General features: G+C 40.8%; 2 protein-coding genes across 3 annotated transcripts; both read right to left on the bottom strand.

The window, feature by feature from the left end:
• Positions 1 to 609: 609 nt before the first annotated feature.
• LOC102709501 (Golgi apparatus membrane protein-like protein ECHIDNA) lies at positions 610 to 5,976 on the bottom strand. 2 transcript variants are annotated; one of them, XM_015833571.2, is made up of 7 exons: positions 5,960 to 5,976; positions 5,774 to 5,870; positions 5,315 to 5,371; positions 5,016 to 5,219; positions 4,875 to 4,934; positions 1,541 to 1,667; positions 610 to 906 (listed from the first exon to the last, which is right to left on the bottom strand). In XM_015833571.2, exons 2-7 carry the CDS (start codon positions 5,786 to 5,788, stop codon positions 818 to 820), a joined length of 552 nt encoding a protein of 183 aa, XP_015689057.1. In that variant the 5' UTR covers positions 5,789 to 5,870; positions 5,960 to 5,976; the 3' UTR covers positions 610 to 817. The 2 variants fall into 2 exon arrangements, with proteins under 2 accessions (XP_015689057.1, XP_006644135.1); XM_006644072.2 differs by lacking the exon at positions 5,960 to 5,976 and having other exon boundaries at positions 5,774 to 5,924.
• Positions 5,977 to 9,685: 3,709 nt separating this feature from the next.
• Positions 9,686 to 14,727, bottom strand: LOC102709795 (GDSL esterase/lipase At1g09390-like). Its single transcript, XM_006645784.3, has 4 exons — positions 14,359 to 14,727; positions 11,165 to 11,514; positions 10,395 to 10,665; positions 9,686 to 10,292 (listed from the first exon to the last, which is right to left on the bottom strand). The coding sequence occupies exons 1-4, from the start codon at positions 14,639 to 14,641 to the stop codon at positions 10,063 to 10,065; spliced, it is 1,134 nt and encodes a 377-aa protein (XP_006645847.1). The 5' UTR covers positions 14,642 to 14,727; the 3' UTR covers positions 9,686 to 10,062.
• Positions 14,728 to 16,669: the final 1,942 nt, after the last annotated feature.

Here is a 16,669-nt window from a genome sequence, read left to right as displayed (position 1 = left end):
CGGACTGCAAAACTGCAAAGGGGAAAATGATGCAGTCCCACTTTAGATTGAGTCGCAAAACTGCAAAGGGGAAAATAATGCAGTCCCACTTTAGATTGAGTCGTATGCATAGCAATTTCTAAAAAGATGTGCAAACATATGATGCAGTACACGTTTTCTTGAAGCTGTTTTACATCCTTTGCAACTTTATTTAAGGTCAACCGCAGCACATGTTTTTAAGGCAGGACTTCAGTTTTTTTCATTTTTAATGTTGATATGATTGTAACCAATTGGAACAAAGCTTTTCTTGTTATCCCTCAGCAAATCTATGTCAAGGCTAAACGCAAGAGGCAACATCCAGCAAATTTATTCTGTCGGTGGTGCCAAACAATGAAAATCACAATGCATTTTCTCCTGCAAGGTGCTCCCTCACAACATCTAGCTTTTGCCTTACGGAGTCACGGTTAAGGCCTCGACGAGACAAACTCAGTGCAGTACCATATGCTAATGTTTCAAGATGTTAGCTGTACACTCCAACCTATCGCAGGTAGAACGTTTTCCAGTTCAGATACTATACAGTGTCACAAGTGGCAAGGCTAAAAAACTACAAAGATAACCAAGACTAATTGGTTTGAGTACTGTACTAGTGTGCATATCTTGACCTAAAGTTAAGAGCTTGAACTCCAGTTCGAACCAACCCTCTTTTGTGACAGTAAATCAAACAATGTAAGGACATCAGGGGAGCACAAAGATGACTGGGAACTAGGCAAATCAAACGCAGAATGCATCATCTTATCCATAAGTTGTACAGTGTTGTCTGTAACATTGGGGCCTCTATTTAGACACCGAATGCTGACTGAATTGTTGACCTGACACCAGATGATAGGAGAGTAGTTCTAGTCCAGTCTGCGACATTTTTCTTGGCATCTGAAAAACAGCCACAATAAACTTGTACTTAAAAGGTTCAAGCAGAGTAATGTCTCATATGCTGGGGTGGCCTAGAAGCCGACTTAAAACAATGGGAAAAGCTATATGTAACATCTGAAGTCGACAGAATGCATGTATTTTCTGGCATACAATGTACTTCCCTATGGAATTCTCTACTTAAATATACCCAGAGTTACGAAAACACATGTAACTCCTTGTCCACATTTTCAAGGTCATATCTAAAACTGACCAGGATAGCTATTCAAAAGAATGATCATGACTTCAGGATAAAGATAACTGGTTGAGTTTCTAGAACACAAATTTCAGGATCTACAGTACTACAGTGCCTTTTCAATAAATGAACTGTATTTTCAAACAAGATATTGATGTTGTGCTTCTGTTTTCACTAACACGATGTTAAAAGGACATGAGCCCACAGTGTACTGTTGCTAACTTTACCACTTTGTGAAGAAAGATAGAAATTCATGCAGTTTACTCCCAATGCATATATGCGCTGTTTCTAACTGGCTAACTTAAGACACAAAAAAACATCCTCTAACAGGCTGCATCTTACATGCACTGTAGATTTTTCTAACGAGAAACATGTAATGTTCTTACAAGAGAAGTCTCTTACCTTTGTTGCACTTCGTGAAGCCAACAATGTTTGCAATGCTGAGACTCAAGCAAACTCCAACAACAAGAAGGTAATCAGCATGAAGTCTGATGAGTGAGAATATCCCAAGAATAATCCATGCAGCAGCCTGAAACATGGAAAGCATGCTTATCTCAAATAGCCTTTAAGAATTAGTACCTTTTTCAGTTAGTATTGTCACCGTTCTCCTAGATAATTCTGTCTTATTAAATTATTTTCTAATTTAAGCATTATTATAATAACAAGAAAAATGAAATCATGAACAATTTACAAAAGACGGAACATGATTTTTTTAAAAGAACACAGAGATATAATTGACTGTTGTCCATGTTTATGGCGGTCTATTGTTTGTCAATACCTCATCAATATTTATGTGGTGTTCACATCAATCCACATATATCATGTATTAGTATTAGCTTTCTCACAGTTTGCCATGATGGGAGCTTTAATTGATATCAACTCTTTGCTCTTGTACTACCTTTACATAGGTAAAGGTTAACACTGTTATATACTATAAGGTTTTACAAAAACAATTGAGTGAATCATATTCCAGATATAACGCAGCGAGTTAACTACTTCTGTGAGATGGATATCCAGTAGTACATACATAACCAGCAGGATATTCATCAATTGAAGATATTTCTAGTGCATCACTAAAGACTATTTAAGGAAGCTTATTGTATTAGCAGATTCATCTGAAACAAACATGACCACATGTCAAGACCTGAGCTCTTTGTAATACTCAAGTTTACCATAGATGCAGTTTGAAGAACGATGCATTCACAAATCGCAATCAATCTCTCTATCTCAAGTTTCAATTAAAAACAAATGTCAAAGCATAGTGCGCATTCACTGCCAGACTAGGGTTGGTAGTTTCCCTTGTGGAGCCGGGGACCTGGCGGAGATCCACACCGAAGGGGGCGGGGCCAGGGGAAATTTTCTCCCCGTGGGGAGCGGGGTCCTGTAATTACCAGGGCCCTGAAGTTTGTATTAACCCTTTCAAAAATAGTACATGCCCAATAGGCCCAATATATGTATGCAACTCAGTGACTTCAACCCTAATTCAAAACCCTTGCCCTTTCCTCACTGTTGCCACCACCGCGGGCCCTATAGCGCCACCGCCGTCATCGATTCCGCCTGCCGCCGGGCCATTGCTGCGCCAGCCGGCCGGCCGCCGCCACAACTCCACACTCCCCCAGCTACCGCCGCGCTGGACGTCACTGCTCGCGACTCCGCCGGCTGGCACTGCCCTCGACTCGGCCTCGTCGGTTCGTCACGGCCTCGCCATCTACTTGCGGGGCCACGGTTGGGGGTGGGGTATGTTTTGGCCCTGACTTTTGCTTCGGGGCAGGGGTCAGGGGAGGAAGTCGGGGGCAGGGCCGTTCTTGCCCAACTCAGCCCTAACCTGCCCCGTTGCCAACCCTTATGCTGCTACTGATCTAAAATAAATAATTTAAAACTACCTCAGCCTGAACTTAAGATCTTTTTTGACCTTTTCGCAGTCTTCAATGCAAGATTTTGATTATAGATTTTAGGTAAAATAGGTTCCGCACCATTCAAAGAACTGAGCTTTAGTTTATGACATCCAAATTCATTGCTACACTTTAATATCACTCAAAGTTCATCATCTTCACATTTTTACCACTTCGCTACATTCGGGCATAGCACCATTGACATTCACAATTTTGACCCCGCTGTTCACTCTATCCGTACTAAAAGCCATTCCCCACCCATATTCTGTAACTCCATCAAGAATGAATTCCTCCCTTCCTCTCCAGTTATAGCTAACCCCAGTAGCTACTCTCAGTTTTTACTGGCGACTTCCCCTTCCTCTTCTTCCCATTGCCACCCCACCCTTTTAATTTCAATCTGGTGTCTTATTTAGTTTCAATGCCTGGTAGCTGAGGAAAAGTCAGATCCTCCCCCCTGGATATTATCTGAGGCAGCTTCCTGCTCCTGCAACAAGGATACACACACTGCAGGACCACATGGAGCTGACCTAATACTTTACACTTGGCTCGCTTTTGTTGATGCTTCTGCTAGCCTACACGGTCTGCCCCCTCCTCTCATCCATACCTCTTTGTTCTATTCAGCTCTTTTCAAGTGTCACTTGTTTTATCAGCAAATTTATGAATAATTTAGTCTACCTATCCTGTAGGAGACACCAGCAGGTCCAGCAGCCGCAGGAAGAGAAATGAGATTGGGGAATATCTGATTGCAACATTTACTTTGGATCTAATCTTTTTAGGGAATGTGAAAAGCACTTAGGATCTAATCAGGTTGAAAGGGCACATGTGTTCTTGCACACGTCTGTTTGACATGGAAAAAAAAAAGAAAAAATCACGACAGCAATTATCACAGTGATGAAAAACACAACAGATCCATTTTATGGTGGAACAGAAGTGCACTACAGCGGTACAAATCTAAATGATATTTCAGTGTCATGAAACCATTTTTCCTAGATTTTAATCATAGTATGAAACAACAAAAATATTCAATAGCATTATTTTCATATGTTGACTTGCACGGGGTGGTTTTTTTTTTGGGGGGGGGTGGGGGGGAGTGGGGGCATTACCCCACCAACCTCCTTTTTTAGTCATTAGATCAGCCAAGTGATATAAATCGGTTATGCAGTTCTGGCAAGAAGATGCCACTGCTATCCAAGGCTAGGTGACAGCCTTTTAGAATACTAGCAAGCTCCCACCTTCCTAGTAGAGGCACCTCAGATACTTTCATTTAGCAAATCGCAATATAAGCTACCAGCAAAACGGATTAACTGACACAGTATTCCCAATCTCTACTCACTCGTTTTCCAAGCGCACACTTCCCGAACTACTAAATGGTGTTTTTTTTTTCCAAAAAAAAATATCTATATGAAAGTTGCTTCAAAAAATCATATTAACCCAATTTTCAAGTTTTTTAGCTAATATTTAATTAATCATATCCTAATCAGTCGCTCCATTTCAAGTGCATGGGAGACTAATTCTCAACCACTGCAACCGAACGCAGCCTAAGTCAATGGGTCTAACCTGGAGTTAATCTAGAATCTGTATACATATTTGATACATACTTCTATGATTTACATAATAGGTATGCTGCAAACTGAGTACCATATAATTGGAATAGCACATTTGATGACCCTTCTACAGTATTTATGTTGAGCTTTCTGTTTCCATTTTCCAACGCATCCATTTATATAATTGTTAGAAACAGAAATATAAAGACATGAGGGTTTCTAAACTGAACAAAATTCCATATGTTTCATGTACAGATACTAGAAACGAAAAGCTGATTCATAGTGCTGAATGTGACTTACAGTCAAGTACAGAGTCCACCAGAAGAGCCATGAGTCTTTCTTGTTCATCCTAGCGAGAGACTGCAGTAAAACAGCTTTTAGGGAGGGGTGAACAGCTGGATCGACAATATCACAAGGATACACGGGGACAAAAACGCAAACCTCTCCATCAAGGCACTCAAACTTCCACACGCTGTTGCCCTCGTCGTCGATTTCATTCCACCACCGCAGCCCAACCAATATCCTCCCACTGACGTTCTTAACAACCCAGAAGTCAAGCGCGGCGAGGAGCACGGTGATGACGAAGATAATGACGAAGTTGTTCACAAACAGCGCGGACAGTATGTAGAACGCCAATGCCCCTGCCTTCACAGACAAACAGTGCAAGTGCAATCGAAGAGCTTCTAACAACCGTGCTGCACAAACAATTACAGAGAAGAAACAGCACGCAAAGTGGGTACCTTGAAGAGGACATGGAAGAAGCATGTCTTCGGATTTGCATAATTCTCGCCAACCACCTGCAGCAACAGAAACATTGTATCACTGAATCTCAACTAAGCAGCAGAACCGAAAGATTCAAAATATTAGCAGAAATAAAAAAAAAATTCGCAATCCAAAAACCCTAGCCACATTGGATCCACTTGACCTAGAAACAGATAGAAATAGCACTCAGTGACCAAGCCAGATCTCGAAGAGTCCGCTGACTGCTCTCTCTTATGCAATAACCATCTAACTAGCTAATTCTCTTGCACAAATCTGGGTTCCAATCGGGAAAACCTAAAGATCGATCTGGAGCAGCTCCAATCCCCCAAAACCCAAACCAAAATCGTAGAGGTAAAACAGGGGAAAAAAACAAAAAAAAGAAAATCTCAGCCCGCAATCTCGCGCGCGGGGAAAGGGGAGCGGAGCAGAGCTATCACCTGGGTTTGATCCATCGGACTCCACTCCACTCCACGCTTCGCCTCCTCGCGCGGCTACTACTCGCTGATGAGTTCTTCGCCGCTGCTGTGCTATTGCCTTCGCGTGGAGATCGAGGAAGAGGAAGGGGTCAAAATGCAAAAAAAAAAATGCCTTCTAGAAGAAGAGGAGGAGGAGTAGATACGGACTACTTGATGTCAGCCCACTTTACCACGGACCAACTTAGTTGTTGTGTAGGAATAAGTTCACAACCTAATTAGCAAAAAAGCTAGTTCTTGTTGCCTTGCTGCCGATCTGGGGCACCAACCTGAAATTACTAGTTTTAAACCAAACAAATCATGAAATATGGATCATTTCCACCCCCATCAAGCCCCTGTTATCTAATTCCATTTGCATATAGTTCTTCGACCAAACACAACCTAATTAGCATCCACCTCATACAAATTTATAGATGTTTTAGAGCATACTCAATAGTCACAGTTTCAAACGGTTTTTGCATTATTTGAAATTTTTCAAAAACAAATTACGAAAATATGCTAATTTGAAAACTATTTTAAAAAATGGACTATTTGTTCCACGCCACCCTGATGGTGTGGAGATCCTTCATATGCACCGTGCACGCCAAGGGGATTGGTGCTGAAGTGCATGCCTATTTGATGGACTACACTTAGTCAGCAAGGTCCACACCGAGCCCTGGCATGGAGACGAAGGACCTCCGCGCCTTTAAGGGTGGCTCGGAATAAAACGACATATTTTTAAAAGAAGTTTTGGAACCAACCTATTTTCATAATTACTTCTGAGAAAGGGTCAAATTGTGTAAATTCTAGCACTTTCAAATGGCTTTATTATAAAAAATACTCGACACAAAAGTTCTATTCCTAAGTGAAATATCCAAGATGGGATGGTTTACCTAGCCAACTAAGAGCTTGCCACTGCATTCCAATACACCGGATAAACAGTTTTGGAATCTCACATAGATGAGTGATGTCCGGATATCACTACAACAAAATGGGCATCTAGATACATTTTCAAAGGAACGGCTTGGAAAACCATATCTACCGAAGCTACTTCTCACCCCACCTCATACGGATGGGAAAGATAGATCAATGGACCGTCTTTGTAGTTAAATCAATCCATTTGATAAAAATAAAGTAGGATAGAGATAAAATTTCGTATAGACCGTATATAGGATGGGCATGAAAAACCGTGTCAATCGATGAAAAGATTTATTTTTGGCGCTCGTTAGCTAAGAAAAAATATACGCATGTTTCCTAATTAAGTTCAAGGGGTTTTTCTGTTTTCTTGGAGGTGGTTACGACTATGTACAAAACCAATCTACTATCCCCTTCAATCAATCTTCCAATACCTCCTAGCAATTGATGGGAGAACTAAGAGTTGGCTTCTCCATCAGCTAGATGGCAAATGGAGGCAGTCCAAGGCAAAACTGAAAGGAAAATATTACAAGTCTAACTTACCTATTGAACGAGTATTGCAAACTATACCCAAAACTGTTGATGAATCTCAATGCATGGCCTACACTTGTCTCTTACTGGTACTCACGTGACTCTAAGGTAAATATATGTTGGGACTTTTTAGTGAGTTGGCTTTCATTTTGAATTATCTCAGCTCATTTAAATGATGATATATGTTGTATTAATTGTTAGAAAATCAGTGACAGAAACCAAGAGAATGCACAAAATATCAAGCATCCACACATTTTAGGAAGAAAGAGTTTTGCAAGAAAGAGAAAGAGCTAGTAAGTCATTAGGACTTTTATTTCTTAATTCATTCTTATATTTCCTCGTGTATTTGAGATCTATAAATATATGAAGTTAATGGGGGTGGAGGTGGACCAAGCAACCTTCTTCCATGAATGCCACAAGACAAAAGATGGTAGATATGTTAATGATGCTACTCAAGAAAAAATGGTAATAACATATCTTTTTTTAACTGTTTGTACAATAAAATACACCATGCTAAGAGTCTATGATTTTTTTCCAATGTAGAATAATGTACACATGAAATTGGTTGGGAAAAGAGTAAATGGTCAAGAACTCACTGAAGCTGATTTTGAACAAGCTATGTTGGATGCGTTTGGAAAGGATCATAGTGATAGAGTTAGAGGCATGGGTCCGACCATTACTCCAACAAACTATTATATCTCAGCAAGTAATGAACAAGGAACCAGCTCTAGTAATGTCAATGCTTTCATAAGTTTTAATGTCTCGTATATGGCAGAGAAATTTCATGAGGACAATTTGTTGGCTAGGCTACCACCATCCCTTACTAGGATCAACCCAACAAGTGAGGTATGGGCATAAGATTACTAATTTTAAATATAGCAACTTATATGGGCATATGCATAAGCTTGAAAAATATTATATTCATGGGTGCATTTTCAGGTTAATCAAAACCAAGAAATTCAGGCACCAAATAGTGTGCCATCTCCTAGTCATAGAGCATCCTCTCATCCTTCAACTGAAGAAGAGTGAAGTTACAAATTTACAGTGGCAACTATATACATCATTCCGTACTACTTGCTACATTAGGACCTTTTTTAGTTAACTTGTTTTGGAACCAATTGTTTCATTGTCATTGGAAAGAATGTTTAAGCATTTTTATTGGGAACAATGTATGGATATTACTTGTTTGTTTTAATGTAAGTACCGGTGCTAAAAATCTTGTTGTGATCTACTAGTAATTCAATGCGGTGATATTGTTTTATGAATTTTCTGAATAAAATTTGTATCAATTGTTCTCGTGTAACCAATAGTGCTAGGGACGGTATTATATGTAAATTTGACACAACATAGAGATGGGTATAATCATGTCTATAGAAGTAAAAACGTCTTTACAAAAAAAAATAACAAATATACTAACCATGAATAGAGACGGCTCTAACCGTTTCTAGATGTACAGACAATAAACCGTCTCTACTATATGGTAGAGAAGGAAACAACCGTGTCTAGTATCAACAAGTGTCTCTACATGTTTTTAACAAAACTTTGTATTTCAAATTTAACACGGCTATAATTTAAAGTGGAGACGGCTATAATTAAAAGACCATAGACTTTGCCAAAACCTCGTTAACAAATATTGTAAGATCATAGTCATGATCAATATTTTCTGATGAACAATTGGCTTGTAAATTGATTTATTATTAGAAGTTGGCTTGGAAATATTTAACGTGTTGGTGTAAGTGTGTATGACTAATGTGGATCAGGTTATGATATATGTGCCCGAAAACTGTTAGTTTATCTCTGTGTGTGCACTTGACTTAGATGTCAATATTGGTTAACGACGGGATCATGACTAGGCTCATGAATGAACTGAGGTCTAGATGGTCGAGAATGTAGAGTGACGTTGTTGAATACATGTTGACATATGGTAGAGAAACACTATGTGAGAATTTATGTATAATAAGATTCTTATATTATGTGTGAAAGCGCCTTGAAAAATTTGGATGAAAATTGGAGAATAGTCGGTGAATAAATAAAGTATAAAGGAGAGAGAAAACCATGTAGCATGCACTGTAGTTGGTGGGCTGCAGGCCCGGTTGGCAGCACGGCCCAAGTGACTTGTTTGGCAGATGGATGCCAATTTTTGGTAAATTGAGTTCGAATTTGGAAGGGAGTCCAATTTCAGCAAAACTAATAGAGATAAGTAAATAAATAATTAGGTTTCCTAATTCTTTGAGGAAATGTTTGGGATTCCTAATTTGTGTCCTATTGAGGGTATAAATAGAGTCGGGTATGTCCTCGGTGTGACTTTGTGAGACATATATGAGAGAAAATTAGTGTTTTAGATGAGTTTTTGATTTTAGATCGAAAGTTTTAAAAGCAGTGCGGTTGGTGCACTTTGTAAACTCTACTTGATGTAATAAAGTCGAGATAGTTTAATCTACATTTTCGGTTTTCATTTACTTCTGTTTTTTTAGGTCCCAACAGTCTGATCGAAGGTAGTAAGGTTCCATCAAGTTTGTCAATAGAGGTAACCTTTTACTCCGCAAAAAAGTTTTGGGTTTTGGTTTTCTACCATTGATCCCCTCTAGTATGTTTTTTTGATATTGTTGGATCCTAAGAATATTACTTGTTCCCGTATCGTCATCTGGCGTACGTGAGTTGATCAACGCCCTTTTACCACATGGCTCTAGTCTGGTCCATCCAATCGAAGAACGGGAACCCCAGACCCAGACACATATTATTATCTCTCGACAGAAGTGTTTTCCTTCCTTCCTCACAATGGAGATCGAGCAGCCACATGGATCTATGAATGCAAGGCAGCTCATGCATTAATTACAGAAGTAGCTGAAGGGCAGCCTGGGCGTGGAGTACTCGCCGGAGAGGATCTTGCCGGCGACGACGGCGTTGGCGGCTTCGGTGTAGTGCACGCCGTCCCAGCTCACGTACTTGCTGCCGTCCTCGCACACCCGGTACCCCGCCCCGAGGCAGCTCACCCCGAAATCGTAGTTGTACGGCGGCCCGCCATGGCCGCAGCACGCCATCAGCGGCTCCTCGAACCCTAGAAGAAAAGAAAAACACATTCGCATCTTCGTTGTGACGACAGACGACTCAGGAGATCAACGCATGCATGGTGATAGTGGTGGCGTGAGCTAGCTTTTACCGTAGCTGGAGTGGTTGGCGATGAGCTCGTACTTGATGGCGAGGACGTCGGTGAAGACGACGGTGGCGCCCCTGAGCTGCGAGCTCAGCTGGTCGCAGATGGAGGAGAGCTGGCCGTTGAACTCCACGGAGCCGGCGTTGAGCGTTTTCAGGCAGCCGCTGGAGTCGAGGTCGCCGTCGTCGGCCCTCGGCACGGCGAGCTTCTGGGGCAGGCAGCCGAGCGGGCCAGTTCCATGGATCCAGAAGTTCTTGGCTCCATTATAGTACAAACTCTGCTCACATTCGAAGCATATTTAGAGTAAGGCCTCGTTTAGTTGAATAAAAAATTAGGTTCGATGTCTCATCGAGAAATTTAATTTTTTGCCACTCTTACGAGCGGCCAAAACAGATTTACCACCGTAAGTCTATGACATGTGGGCTCTCATAAGTCTATAACAGATGGATCCAGTGGCAAATCTATTATGAAAATTCATAAGTGTGGCAAAAAGTTAAAAGCCCCACTGCGAGACGAATTTATTAAGCCTAATTAATTCATCATTAGTAAATGTTTACCGTAGCACCACATTATCAAATCATAATATAACTAGGCTTAAAAATTTGTCTCACAATTTACTTTTTTGTCTATATTTAATATTATATGCATGTGTCTAGACATTTGACGTGACGGTATGAAAATTTTTGTTTCTTAAAATAAACAGGGTCTAACTAGTGAGACAGATAACGAAACACATGAACTGTAAAATTGAGTGATTGATTTTGCATGCAATGCACCTGGATGGCGTCCTTGATCTCGGAGAGGATGGCCGGGAGCCTCTGACGGATCACGTCGCCGTAGGGGAGGCCACCGGAGAAGGCGGCGGACAGGTCGTTTTGGCCGATGTCGATGAGGTAGAGCGCGTTCCGGAAGCCTACGGCGTCGACCGGGACGGCCTCGCCGCGGCTGGCGAGCTCGAGCGACCGCTGCTTGAAGTGGAGGAACTGCTGCACCTGGATGTGCAGCGAGAAGGCCGTGTTCCGCGGAGCCGTGCCGGCGCCGGAGATGGCGAAGTTGGCGCCGTTGGTGAAGTCGGTGCCCAGCGCTTCCAGGTAAGGGCTCAGGTAGCTCATGTTCAGGCTCTCGCCTTTGAGATGAAAACAGTTGGAAACGGTCAGAAACATGTATTTCTTTTAATGTTCATTTATGAAAAGGGTCTAAAATAGCCGTGAATATTTTATATTTATGAATTTTACTATTTAGCGTAGCTATAATATGATTTCAAAATAGTAATCGTTAGAAAAATATTGTTGTTATATTACTTTTTAAAAACGATATTGGTATTGTCAGGGAGTTTCCATACTATTTGGATGTACAGTTTGGTCACACTTATGTTGTACCACGTAACAATCAAAATATATAGGTGTGCACGTCTTTTTATGTAATTGAGAAAAATATATGTCAGTAGAATTTCAATCAAAATAAAAAGGACACACTACCATTGATTTTGTTTTTCTTATTCACTAAAATTTAACTCATTCGTCTCTACTGCTCCGTCTTAAAAAAGATAATTTCTGAGTTTTTTAGGTTGAGCGTTTAACCATCTGTTTTATTTGAAAAATTTATTAAAAAGTTAAAAAAAATTAGTCATACGTAAAGTACTATTTATGTTTTATCACGTAGTAACAATAAAAATATTAATCATAAAAATTTTCAAATAAGACAAATAGTCAAGAATTCGAAATTCGTTTATTTTGGGGCGGAGGTTGTAACTAGAAACAGTTTAATTAAAAGTCACTGCATCACCTAAAGCAGAGCAGGCCATCAGACCAACCTGACAGCACCACAGCACACAAACTCAACAGAGAAAATTCTGGCGACAGCAATTAATACACAGTAACTTGATCCACATCCATTGCAGGAAACGAACTGCGTCACAAACGGTGACCGTGCAACAATCTACTGCACGCGGTTACAATCAGTTACCCTGTTCGATGATTGCTGCTGCTGCTGCTAATATATCGATGTGATGTATGGTTAAAACTACCTGTATCTTTGTCTACCCAAAAAGCAAAACCCCCAACCATTAACAGACAATCACTACATACAACACACTAGTGATCTCCAAGCATCCCAAGATCTCTTCTTTTTTCTCTGCAAGTCTTGGTTTTTGTGGGACCTTCCATGTCGGTGCTCATGCATCACCTTTGTGTCATTCCCTTGATCAAGCTGGTGGAGATCTGTCATTCTCTTGGATTGAATTGATCAATCAGAGCGAGCGTGCACGGTTCAATTCAGAGCATCACGATCAGCCACTACCTCTGCTGCTGCTGCTTCTAGTTGCTACGGCGCACTACTGACTATCGCATCAATTTTAGAGATTTTTTATCATCCTTAAAAAATATATCAATGTATCATATTTTTCAGTGTAAAAATATTAGTAGTTTAAGGTATCAGAATTTTGCATTAAAATTTTTTTAGTACATCAAGATACTTTTCAAGGATGATAAAAAATCTCTTAATTTTATTTCAGGGCTGGGCGAGAAGAATCATTGCCAATTTGTCACAAGTTTGGAGGATTGAGAGAAACAGGACGTGTGTTTTCGAAAAGTAGAAAAGGACTGTTATTTGATTGCCAAGAGCAAAAAAAAAAAAGAATTTGTGAAAGTGTACTGGCAAATACACATCCACTCATTAAAGTTGTTTAGTTGCCAAAAGCAAAGTGTGCATGCAAATTAATACACCCACTGTCCTGTCTTATTCGGTGGTTTGGGATTTAATTTCATGGTATTCTAGATATATATACTTTTGAACAAAAATTTTGGATACAATTGTATCTAATCATATAGTGTTTGTAACTTTACTTTGGTGGAACATGTAGAAATGTAATATAAATAGTTTGAACAACAAATTTTGGGTCTATTCGTTTTGAAGAAAAAATAAAGGATTGAATTCCTAAGGATCGGAGGCATTTGGTTTGTAGGAACGAGCTAGAGAAAAACCAAAGGAAAACTTTCAATTCCTACAAGTTATATTTTGCGGGTATGAAAAAATTCTGCTGTTCACTCTAATAAAAAAAAATACGTGACAGAAAGGAGCATTATTTTGTCATGCACTGCCACTAGCGAGATGTACGAGACAATACCCTGCGTTTGTACCATGTTTCGCAACAAAAATATAAACATTAATAACATCACGTGTTTAGGAGAAATGTATGCATATATTTTTCTTAACTAGCATTTGAGAAATGCTTGGTAGCTCAAGTTTTAATTTTTTTTTTCTTAAGTAGCATTTGAGAAATGATTGGTAGCTCAAGTTTTAAAATTTTGATAAAAACTTTATCTATCGAAACGTCAATGATTTGTGACCGAAAGGAGCATGTTCTTGCATTTAATTATGAGATACCCCAGCGGAGGTCACACACAAGGGCCAAGGCCTGCTTCTGTACCGGGGTTGGAAATATAGTTCTGTCATGCAGACTTAAGACAAGGCACGTTAACATTATAGTTCCTGGAAGGCCTGAAACTAAGTTTTTCTTTTTTTTTTCCCCTTTCAGAAGAGATTAAAAGAGTCTGAAAGCTTAGTTACTGTATACTGCATGCGTTTCAGACAAGACAATGTGGAAGCAGAATAGCCAAAGAGGGAGCGTGGTACGTAATTTTATGATCCATGCAAAGGAAAGGAATGGAATATGTCATATTAATTTTCTAATATAAAATTTGATACCTCCTTTGTATCAAAATTTTAATCGTAAATTTCGGTATCTAGAGATATATATTTTTCTCGTGTAAATTAAAACTGTCCAGGAGGCACGACGCGTTCGGTGTTCCCGGTCGTGTGTTGGGGCGAAACTTTTCGTTAGGCGATCGATCTTGGCGCAAAAGCATATATATATATGCGCGCTCGCAGCACGTCACGGGAGTCGGAAGAGAGGTATACGGGGTTGGGTGTGGAAGAATTAAGAGTGATATATATGGATGGATGCGCTCACAGAGGTGGTCGATGACGAGGCGGCCGTCGCAGAGGCGGCCGGCGGCGCGCCGGAAGAAGGCCCGCCCCGACGGGAGCGGGAAGTAGAGCCCCATCCCGGCCGCCACGCCGCCCGTGTCCGTGTTCGAGTCGCCGAACGCGAACACCACCGGCCGACGCGCGCCGCACGGCGCCTCTCCATGGCCACCGTCGTCGCCGTCCTCTCCTCCCGCCGCCACCGCCATCACCGCTACTACCACAAGTACCGCCGCCGCCGCCGCCACGGCGCCGTTGCTGGCTGCCATATATGCCTCGGCTCGATCGATCTTGCAACTGGCTAGCTGGACACGCGAGCTATGTAGCTAGCTATAGCTGGATGGGGCAAATCGATCAGTGACAGCATCTTGGCAATGGCAGCCTGGAGAAGGCGATATATATAGCGGTGGAGTGGGTGGACCCCTCCCAACAACACGCGCGCTCCCACACGGACACACGCACTATATTTCAGTGGTTGAGGCTACCCCTACCCTCAACTGTTTAGATCCACCACCGTAGAAATCTCTATCGGTGCCGGTCGGGGAACCTCTCGATCATGGCTGCTAGTTTTCTAACCGGCACCACACAGGTGACACCATTAATGGCCTGGTTAACTATTGGTGGTGCTTCCACCATCGACAACATTAATAGAAACGAAAGGGGGATGAGCCCAGCCATCACAAACAACACAAAGCAATCCACAAAATCCATACATAAACAATAGGAAAAAAAAAATCTTAACTACACCTTTGAATTATTGGATTAGTACGAACTATCCCATAACTGCAAAACCAGACATTCTTTACCGTCAACTGGTAATGCCAGATGAAGAATCCTCTGGAGCGGCTCTGGGGCTGGTTTTCGCTTAGATAATTAGTACACATGGCTATAAAAAAACAGCCACATGTATTAATCTAAGCCAAAACCAGCATCAAAGTCACTCGAATGGGTTCTCCATCCAGTATTACCAGTTAAGTGTGACAAACATCCCGTTTTGGGGTTCAGGGTAATCATACTCACCCAATAGTTCAAGGGTGTAATTTGATTTTTTTTCCTAAAGAATGTCACAAATCCATAGATCAAATAGTGCCGCTGGACTTAGAACAAACAACATAACTACTATCATATCCACAATTTAGAACACCAAAATATGCAAAAAAAAATAATGAATAGTAATATTGTAAAAGTTGTTACCAAACGATAAAAATTATACAAGATTGTCGAACCTACTGCCAATCAACTAACCAACAGTGACATCCAAATTGCTAGGTTGAATTGATCAAGTTTAGACGGTCGGGATATCATCTGACATGGTAGGATTAGAGTCGTGGTCCTTAGAGGTCAACATCAGTCAACTCTGAGATCGAGACTAGGCTCAGAAAAGGAGCTAAGGTCTAGACAGTGAAAGATATTTGTGATGATGTTGAATAAAAGGTAGCACATGGTAAAAGAACATCATGTGAATGGATTTGTAGCGTGATTTATATGTTGTGTGTGCAAGCATCGAAGAAATTGCTTGGATGGAAAGTTGAGAAAGAAAATTAAGAAAAATTGAGAAATTTGGAAATAGAGAAATTCGGTTTTAGAAATTAAGGGGATTAGTTTTTGGTATAAATAGGCGATGGGTTGAGATACTAAAGACATAGCCTTTGTACAACTTGTGGATGAGAGTAATTTAAGGTTTGTGGGGAGTATATTGCATGAACTTTGTAAATACGAATTGATGCAATAAAGATGATATACTTCTAGCGCATCTTCGAATAGTGTTTTTAGCAGCGAGGTGACAACGATGACTTCATCAAAAGTTAGAGAATTCTTTTTATTTTCGCTAAAAATTAATATTTAGTTGATTGGTTTTTTCGATCATTCAACTTCCTCTGGTAGGCTTGGTTCTTCCGTACAACTTTTGTTTTACTGAATCCTATTTCATGTATAATAATGCAAATCCTATATGCAACAGTATAGCATGCAATTAAGCAGCAGTACTCCAAAAGGTCCAGCTAGTAGCTAGAGCCAAAGGAGAGATGGTGGATACAAATCGACGGAGGCATGCTTGCTTGCTTGCTGCAGCTAGCGTTAGCACTTAGCACGGCGTACACTTTCAGATGCTATATGCATGCGCTTGTGGTCACATGAAGCATAAAACCGTATAGATAGGATACAAGAATATATGGTCCACATGTACGTATATGCAGCTTTGCCTCCTCTTCCTCTCTCTGTCCATCCACAGAGGCTCTTCTCAACGCCTTGATCAAACGCATGCAGCGGTAAAAAACATCGATGGCGACTATACCAAC

Source organism: Oryza brachyantha, chromosome 1, assembly GCF_000231095.2.
Source record: "Oryza brachyantha chromosome 1, ObraRS2, whole genome shotgun sequence".
Lineage (NCBI taxonomy): Eukaryota > Viridiplantae > Streptophyta > Magnoliopsida > Poales > Poaceae > Oryza > Oryza brachyantha.
The sequence above is the reverse complement of the archived record's forward strand: the minus strand, read 5'-3'. Positions and strand labels throughout refer to the sequence as shown.